Source organism: Otolemur garnettii, unplaced genomic scaffold, assembly GCF_000181295.1.
Source record: "Otolemur garnettii isolate 467f Iridium unplaced genomic scaffold, OtoGar3 scaffold00077, whole genome shotgun sequence".
Taxonomy (NCBI): domain Eukaryota; kingdom Metazoa; phylum Chordata; class Mammalia; order Primates; family Galagidae; genus Otolemur; species Otolemur garnettii.
In genome coordinates, this window is record NW_003852472.1 from 8,207,797 (window position 1) to 8,217,245 (window position 9,449).

A 9,449-nucleotide genomic window follows, 5' to 3' on the forward strand; every position below is an offset into this window, starting at 1 on the left:
TACACACACACACACACTATATATATGTATATATATATACACACATGTTCTGTGTGTGTGTGTGTGCGCGTGTGTGTGTATAGTTTCCTACTCCCCCAAGTACCAATCCCAGACATATTCAAAGATCCAAATTAAATAACAGCCTCTCTAGAAAATTTTATGCTTCTCCTATCTGGAAATATTACACTCTCTTTATTCAGTTCCCCTATGTATGCCTCTGTTCTTTTAACTAATGAGATCTTCTCTAATAGAATGAAAAACATTTTTGAAAAACAGGAATACTGTCGTTTCCCAAAGCCCAACATCTGTACGTAGTAAGTAATCAACAAGTCCTCCCTGGATGTACTAGTGCCTGTTATTCGTGCACTGCAGTCAAGACATAGATTCCAGCAGCACGTGTCAACAGGCTGAAGGACTCACCTGATTTCCACGGGGAACTGTGCATTGGTGACCAGGAAACTGGAGATTTTACACTGGTGGAGTAGCTTCAAAAACCTGTTGATCTCTGGGTACATTATTGGTTCTCCCACCAGGGACAGTGCACAGTGCTTCACTGTCATCCCTTCTTCAAAGCGCTCCGCTTGCACACCCGGTACTCCTGAAGAAGACAGTGAAAGGGGCCAGCCAAGTAAGCACAGATGGAGGATGCCGCTCTCTTATTTCTTAATGATGCTTTAGATTTAGAGCAGGGGTGTCCAACCTTTTTCTTCTCTGCCACACATTGGAAGAATGAGAACTGTCTTGGGCCACATATGAAATCCACAAACACCAAACCTGAAAGCTGATGAGGAAAACAAAAGGTCCATGCACACTTTTTGTATAATCTGACACAACAGATATGCAAAAAAAGAGTCCTCCCAAAATCAGCATGCAGCCTGCTGTTTTAGGGGCCAAATTCTTTCAGTCAAAAGGTACAAAACAAGAGCCACAGGAGGGGAAAAAACTAGAATTATTAAATCAGAAGTTAGTTAGCAATCTCATCCTTAGTTTGGTACTAATTAGCTAAGACAGTTTTGCCTCCTTACATTGACATCAACACAAGGAGGCTAAACTGCTTTAGCTAACTATTTGCGATGCAGAATGTATCATCACTTTCCATCATTTGTCTTCCTTCAGTTTGGTCTAAGAAAATGAACTGTCTCTCTCTCACTCCTTCCCCCATATAGGTATATATGGAAGAGCCTCTTCTAGGCCAATCATTTCCCCATGCATTCCTCAAGTATCCTGAACTGGGAAACTAAATGCAGTTGGTTCAAAGGTATAGAGGAGAGAAAAAGAAGAGATTTGATTTCTCATTGGCATCACCTGGGGAGATTCAAACATCACCTATGTCCACCTCCAGAGAAACTGTTCCATTAGAACGGATGCAAGCCAGAACAATGAGACTTCCAAAAGTTCCTCAAATGATTCTCACATATAGCCAAGGTTGAAAACTGCTGCATGAAACCAGAGGATCCCAAACCTTACTTAACACTGGAATCAGCTGAGTGTCTTAAAACTCCCAAAATTCCTGGCCAAAGCTCAGACCAAACGAATCACGCTCTCCAGAGAATGGCACAGACATCAGTAGTTCTTGAGGCTCCACAGGGAGTCCAACGTGCAGACGCATTTGATAGCCATTGGCACACACCACTCATTCTCACCCCCAGATGAACACTGGTCTTACCCACAGAAAGTTTAAAATCTCAGTGCCCAGGCAGCATCCTAAACCAATTAAATCATAGTCTCTGGGGACAGAACTTAAGCATCAGGATTTTTAACTGCTCCTCATGTGACTGCAGCACACAGGTTGGTTTGACAAGCACTGCTCTTGACTCAAATGTAGAAGGCTTTGGAGATTGGCTGTCCTAAAAGTCCAGCAGTCTAACAGAGAGTGTGAACGACCTGGAAAGAATATGCATGAGCAGATAAAAATTCATCTCTTTTACTGTAGATATTGCTAAGTCAATTGTTGCTAGGTTCTTTGCAAAGAATATATTCTCTCTGAAGGATATTGCTACCTCATGGAGCCCGGAGGTAGGGAGAAGCATTCCATATGTTCTTTTAGTCACCTATTGGCCATCTTTGAAACTCAATGTTCTTAGCTGTGAACCGTACCCACTTCATAAAAAAGCTCTTAGGATTAAATAAGATGGGCCAGGCGTGATGGTTCATGTCTATAATCCTAGCACTCTAGGAGGCTGAGGTGGGAGGGCTGCTTGAGCTCAGGAGCTCAAGATCAGCCTGAACAAGAGCAATACCCCATCTCTACTAAAAATAGAAAAATGACCCTGGTATAGTCACTACTTGGGAGGCTGAGGCAAGAGAATCACTTGAGCCCAAGAGTTTGAGATTGCTGTGAGCCATGAGGATTAAATGAGATGATGCACACAAAGGGTCTTAGCAGAACACCTGGCACATGAGGGACATTCATTTAAGGATTTACTCTTATCATCTTTGGAGCTTATTAAAGCTTATTGAAGTCATTAAATTCCAGTAACTGTCCCTTAACAACAACAATAAAGAACCCACAGAAAAGAAAGTTAACTTTCACTGCTGGGTTGTGCCTTAATTCTCGAGAAATGATTTTATTTTATGCACACGGACACACACACAAAGTCTACTTGGAAATAAGCAAGTGCAACTACATACCCAAGAGATGAAACCAACAGAACAGAGGCTAAAATGAGAATAATCTAAAAGTGACAGGTGATATCTTCTTTTATGACTAACTGCAATCCTACGAATGTATTTCATGTCAGTATTTTTGGATGGATGAATAATTTTTTAAGTTATTGAAATCTAAGATCTTAACTCAAGTGAATCAGGTTTTAAATAAAACTTGATCCTTAAACTCAGTCTGCGTTGCCAAGACAACTCAGCATTAAGTGTAACATTTCCTTTTTGAAAAAAGTATCATTAATTTTAATCCCTCCATCAGCGCAGCTGAGTAGAAAGGCAGATTGAACCTCAACTCCAAAATTAACCTAAAACTCAGAAAGTAGAAGTCCTGGCCACTGGGAATCAGATGCACTGGGATCAAATTCTGGCTCTACCACTAAGCTAATTTTGTGTCCCTGGTCAAGACTCTCTCTCTTCAAGCCCATTCCCTTATCTTTAAAATAGGGATTTTAGGCTGGGTACCATCATCATACCTATAATCCTAGCACTCTGGGAGGCTGAGGCAGATGGGTTCCCTGACCTCAGGAGTTTGAGACCAATCTGAGCAAAAGCAAGACCCAGTCTCTACTACAAATAGAAAAACTTAGCAGGGTATTGTGGCGGACACCTATAGTCCCAACTACTCAGGAGGCTGAGGCAAGAAGATCTCTTGAGCCCAAGAATTTCACGTTGCTGTGAGCTAAGACACCACCACGGCACTCTATGTGAGGCAACAGATTGATAGACACTCTGTCTCCAGAGGGGGGAGAGACTTTACAGACACAGAGAGCTATTATTAAATGAAATGAGCTACATGAACTACTTAGTGGGATGCAGTCCCAGCTTATCAGCATTCAAAACACATTAGCTGCAAATGTATTTATTTTGTGAATTAAAAAAAGAAACCAAATATTTTAATTACTTTAAATGGTAATTCCATTCAATTAAATATATGTATCAATCACCTACTGTGTGCCACACACAGTTTTAGAAGATTCTTCCATCAGTAAATAAAACAGAGAAAGGTCTGTGCCTTTCTGGAGTTCACAGTTTAGCAAATGAGATACAGAGACATAAAACATGATAAAATCAGTAAATTCTATAGCAGCACAGTCCAACAGAACTTTCTGTGATGATGGAAATGATCTCTTTCGACTCTACCTAACACAGTAGCCACTAGTCACATGTGACTGTTGAGCCCTTGAAATGTGGCTAGTGTGAAGGAGGACGTGAAATTTTAATTGTATTTAATTTTCACAAATTTAAAAGGGTTGTTTGTGGCTAATGGTTACCAAATTGGATAGACATTTCTATACTATATTAGGTGATAAGTAGAGAGAGTAGAAAGGTAGAACAGAATTAAAAAGTTAGGGGTAAGCAGAGAAGCTAATCTGTTCAGAGGCAGATGCTTGTATGCTCTACGCAAGAAATGATGGTGCTTGGATCAAGGTGGTGACAGAGGAAGTGGCATGAAGGGATCATCAGTTGGATCCGTGTTAACAGTTTAGTCAAGAGGATTACTGAAGGGAATGGATGTAGGGTATGAGAGAATTAATGACTTCTGCAAAATGTTTGGTGTAAGCAATCAACTCTGACAAAAGAAAACTTTTAGGGCTAATAGGACAGAGAGGGGGACTAGAGACTGAGTCCTAGAAGACTCAGGATTCTGAGGAAAGGAAGAGGGATCGGTCAAGGAGCAGCCAAGGAGGAATGGCGGAGACCTAAAGCAAAGAGGCCAACTACCATCTTTTCTGGAGAGTTGCAACATAAAATACTAAAAATAGTCTTGCCCATTGACACAACCACACACATAAGCAAAGCAAACAAAAACCCCAAATCCCTGTGGATGAACCTTTTAAAGGAATGGGTACTGCAGTTTTTAAATTATCCCGATTCTCTCAAAAGTAAAATGTTGAGAAAGAAATGTGAAACCCCAGTCCCCTCCTTCATCAAAGCGCATTCCTATTTTATGCTCCCTGCCCGAGGCTATTCCAGCGGTCCTTCCAAAGACAAGGCCTTAAGGACTCTGCTTCAGGTCTTCTTCCATCATCCTCAAAGAATGACAGAAACTAAAACAGCCGCCAAATTTCCTTTTCTTTTTTAGGGACAATATGTAAGTGACACAAACCAATGAGCCAACAATATACGACTGAATATATAATTAACACAAAACAATTACAGAACAGTGTGAGACTGAATATATCATTAGCTTCCTGCTTTTTAACTCCCGTGTTGATTCATAAATGACAACCCGTACATTTTTGCATTGTCATGGAAGCTCAGGAACTTTCTCCTGGCTTAATATGTTTGTTTTTTTTTAATTTCAGATCAATATGAGGGCACAAATGTTTAGGTTACATTATTTTCATCTCTAAGGTGAAGTTCAAGTTGTAGTTGAGCCCCTGAACAGCTCATTAGGTAAGATCCCACCAATCCTTTTTCCTCCTACCCTCTCCTGCCTCTCGCCTCTCCCTCACTACAATATACTTGTGTTCTTCTTTCACGTGGATATGTAGTTGTTTATACATTGAAGTAGCTTCCAAATTTCTTTTTTTGAGACAGAGCCTCAAGCTGTCCCCCTAGGTAGAGTGCCGTGGCATAGCTCACAGCAACCTCCAACTCCTGGGCTCATGCGAGTCTCCTGCCTCCGCCTCCCAAGTTGCTGGGACCACAACACCTGGCTATTTTTTTTTTGGTTGCAGTCATCATCGTTGTTTGGCAGGCCGGGCTGGATTCGAACCCACCACCTTAGGTGTATGTGGCTGGCACCTTAGCCACTTGAGCCACAGGCGCCGAGCCAGCTTCCAAATTTCTAATAGAAAGAACTCCTGGAGAAGAAACAGAGAGCTAACAGCAAATACGATATTCAGTAGCAAATCCATAGTGCTGTTTCCCGTTATCTGTGTGATATGCACACACATACACGCACACACACAATCTGTTCTCTTCATGTTTCCCATACTTTAACCCATTCACAACTAAATTCTGCTGCTTCCTTATTCTAATTTATGGGGGGTTTTAGCAAGTTTTCTAGCATTTCTCTTACCCTAAACAGCTTCCTGATCTTGGAAAATCACAACTGCAGTCCGATAAACTAAGGAGCATAATTTATCTCACTGGAAGATGCCAAAGCAAGAATGTAAGATTCCAGACTTTTTTTTATCCTAATGTCATAACAATAAACCGAACAGAATGCCAAAAAAAAAAAGGTGATGTATTGCTCAGCGTACAGTGTTTCTATGTCTAAATTTCAGGCTGATCACAAATAAAACATTCTCTTCTTTCTTCCCTTAACAACATAGTTCCTAGTCCAAGATCTTCTCAACAACCCTAAATGGCTGAAAGTCAAAAACAGTAACAGTTTTGAGGCTTTTCATAAATAAGTTTTCAGAAAACAATTAGCAGGTGGTGCTCTCTCCCCCACCTCCACACTTCTTTATGATGTGTACTTTGGTATACCTAGTTGGCGAAAACCATCTGCTACAGATCTTTTATTTTTTTCAGTACTTGGCTTCTAGCTTAAAGCGTAGGGAAAAAAAAAAACAACCTAGCAACAAATGTGTCTTTTTCATCTTCGTGTCTTTAGCACTGAGGATATTCCTGACAACGAATGTTCAATCACTTGATGTCTACTGAATTGAGGAAAAACTGAGCGAAAGAAACCTCAACCCTGTTCTGGGTGGTACTTGAAAAGGGGCAGGCAGCATTCTGAAAATGCTGAGTGGCACTGAAATTCTGACCGACTTATAATCAATGTAAAGTTAATTTTGCATGTGTATCAACAGAAAGCGAATAAAGGTCATGAAAACAAAGATATCTTAACGACTCAGTGCCATAACTGAAAAGACAACGATTGCCCTCAGAATTGAGAACAGCAGCACAAAAGAGAAGTAGTTAAAAAATCAGAGAATATCGTCACAAAATCTGCTCAAGGCTGGCCGCTTAGCCAAAGTTGGAAATTCAGAGACAATAAGCAACGATACCCACAAACGGTTCCATCCTACACAGAAATAAAACCACGAATGATTGGGCCAGGCCCATAGGAGAGAACAGGTGTTCACGGTGGGGAGGAACAGCAAACTAGAGAACAAAGGGCCTCGAGCCAGAGGGAGGGGAATAATTAATGAGCCAGAGAGTGGAACTCCAAAAAGTGGATAAAATGGAGAGATCAGGATATGATAAACTAAGAAGGAAATGGCTTAGAAAGGCTCTCAAGGCATTGGAAATGGCCTATAATTTCTAATTTATGAGAATTCTGTTTCTAGGCTCGGTGCCTGTAGTTAGTTCAAGCAGCTAAGGCACCAGCCACATACACCAGAACTGGCGGGTTCGAATCCAGCCTGGGCCTGCCAAACAACAATGACAACTACAACCAAAAAATAGCCTGGTGGCGTTGTGGCAGGCACCTGTAGTCCCAGCTACTTGGGAGGCCAAGGCAAGAGAATCGCTTAAGCCCAGGAGTTGGAGGTTGCTGTGAACTGTGATGCCACAGCACTCCACCCAGGGCTATAGCTTGAGGCTCTGTCTCAAAAAAAAAAAAAAAAGAATTATGTTCCTAACCATTTCTGTTTAAGCTTGAAACTTATATTCCCATAAGCATAGTATTATTAAAATGAAAATAAATTGCCCCTGCAAACTCCCAAACACATCATTAATCTGTAATATACCTAAATTATAATACTAATAAATCAATTTCAGTATCATTTAATCTAATTCAAATACTTTTTCCCATAGGAAAATGTATTCTAAATGCCAACTAAAGAAACTGGAAATCACATTTCTTTTTGGTTTTCTGATTCTTTGTTTGTTTTTAAGCTACCGGGGACACGAGGTAATAGTATGGGAGAGCCCACAGAGAAATTCCAATATGGGTGTCAAAGGAGAAAGAGAAAGTTCCTTCCGACAGGGCATCCGTGGGTGGGCTTAGCTCTACATCGGCAGGACCTAAGTCACTTCTCCAGGCCAACCTCTAGTGAGAAGTTCAGGTTTGAGCAAGGTAGAGAGTAGATTCTCCACTGGGGGAAAAAAAAGATCTGGAGTTCGATGTCTGCATCTTTAGAGTTCAAGAGTAGGGTCCACGTTAGGCTTGTAGCCAGGTGAGGATGCTGGGTTCAGAAGAGGCAAGTGACTCACCCACAGTCTCTAAGCATCAGCCTCCCCATCCTGATTCTGAGGCTGACGTAGCCAGAAAGCAGGGTGATCTGTTTTATTTACACCTCTCCCCTAAGGATGAATGAAAGATAGAACACAGAGAGATTTCACTTAGGGCAGGGAGAATTCAGGTCTGTGAAAAAGAAAACTTTAGACTATAACCATTATAAAGCCTAGTATAAGTAATTTAGTAGAGTTATAAAATCTCATTGCCTAGTGAATGTCTACAATAAAATCGACACCCACCAATTTGAACAGATTACATTATTTTCTGCCGAGGGCCAAGAGAATAGAAAACACAACCAATGTCCTAAAATACTAAACTTCTCTAACGTTGCCAGAAGAGCACTGTTCTAGAAGAAAACATGTAACATTTTTTTTCTTTTAGGTGTTATTTATTTTACCCTTTAGTAATTAGGGTTTTTTTTTTTCCTATTAGAATACTGTAGTTTCAGAGCAAGAATCACTGAGACTATTATAGGAATAAGAGAGATTTTTCACAAAGTAATGGCTTGCTGAAGCCCAGAATGAAGTAAAAACATTAAACAAATAGTCACCGCAACTCAAAAATTTAAAATTAAGAAAGCTCTTACTCAGTGGGAAAAAAATAAAACAAAAAGAACTCCTTTATGCCCCCAGTGGAATTTGTGAATAATTGCACAGATCGACAGTATTTTTTTAATCCTGTCTGCTTAACGGCCCGTCATGTCACAGAAGGCTCAGAGAACACTGAAGGAAGAAAACAGATTTTTTAATGGTTGAGAGTTGCCATCTTATTGTGTTTCTACTAAAGATAAGATGGTTTGCTTACTTTGTAAGTCAGTACTACAGAAAAGTGACACTGCAGTATCAACATTAAAGAAATGCAATGCACATGAGCATTACAACACTCATTTTAAATTGGAGGGAGAGGCACAAAAGCTTGTACTGTAGAAATTAAAAGATGAAAATAAAAGCAAAGACAATTCTTTTCAGCAGCAACTAAAAATAATGCGACTGAAACAACTTAGCAAGTCGCTTATATACTCAGGAAACAGGGAAGCCATCCAGTGATGTAGAAATTGCAAAAGAATGCATTGTCAAATTTGCAGGATGTTTAAGTCCTGAAAACATTTCCAAGTACAAACCACTGCCTCTTTCAAGGAGAAACATATAACTGATCAGCACCATGAATTTGCCTTCAACCTAACAGAACAACTTCATGCAATACTTCAAAAGGAAAACATATGTTATTCAACCACTTTGGATGAATCAAATGATACTAACAACTTGGTGCAGGATTTTTTTTTTTTTTTGAGACAAAGTCTCACTATGTCACCCACAGTAGAGTGCGGTGGCATCACAGCTCACAGCAACGTCCAACTCTTGGGCTTAAGCAATTCTCTTGTCTCAGCCTCCCAAGTAGCTGGGACTATAGGCACCCTCCATGACACCTGGCTATTTTTTGTTGCAGTTACCATTGTTATTTTTTTAGCTGGCCAGGGCCGAGTTCGAACCCCCCACGGTCAGTATATGGGGCCTGCGCCCTATCCACTGAGCCACAAGCACACCTGATGCTCTCATTTCTTTTCATTGTATCTTGCATCAGCAAAATCTCTGTGCTTAGGAGAGCACAGATATATATATTCCTGCAAATGCAACATGGCATCATCACTTTC

At 40.5% G+C, this 9,449-nt stretch overlaps 1 protein-coding gene across 1 annotated transcript in view; it reads right to left on the reverse strand.

The window, feature by feature from the left end:
* The window catches only part of LOC100942622 (S-adenosyl-L-methionine-dependent tRNA 4-demethylwyosine synthase), a 196,065-nt gene that overhangs the window by 98,829 nt on the left and 87,787 nt on the right, over window positions 1–9,449 (reverse strand). The window contains exon 11 of the mRNA XM_012807877.2: window positions 421–598. Within this exon, the coding sequence (XP_012663331.1) occupies window positions 421–598 (178 nt within the window). The remainder of the gene's footprint in view (window positions 1–420; window positions 599–9,449) is intronic.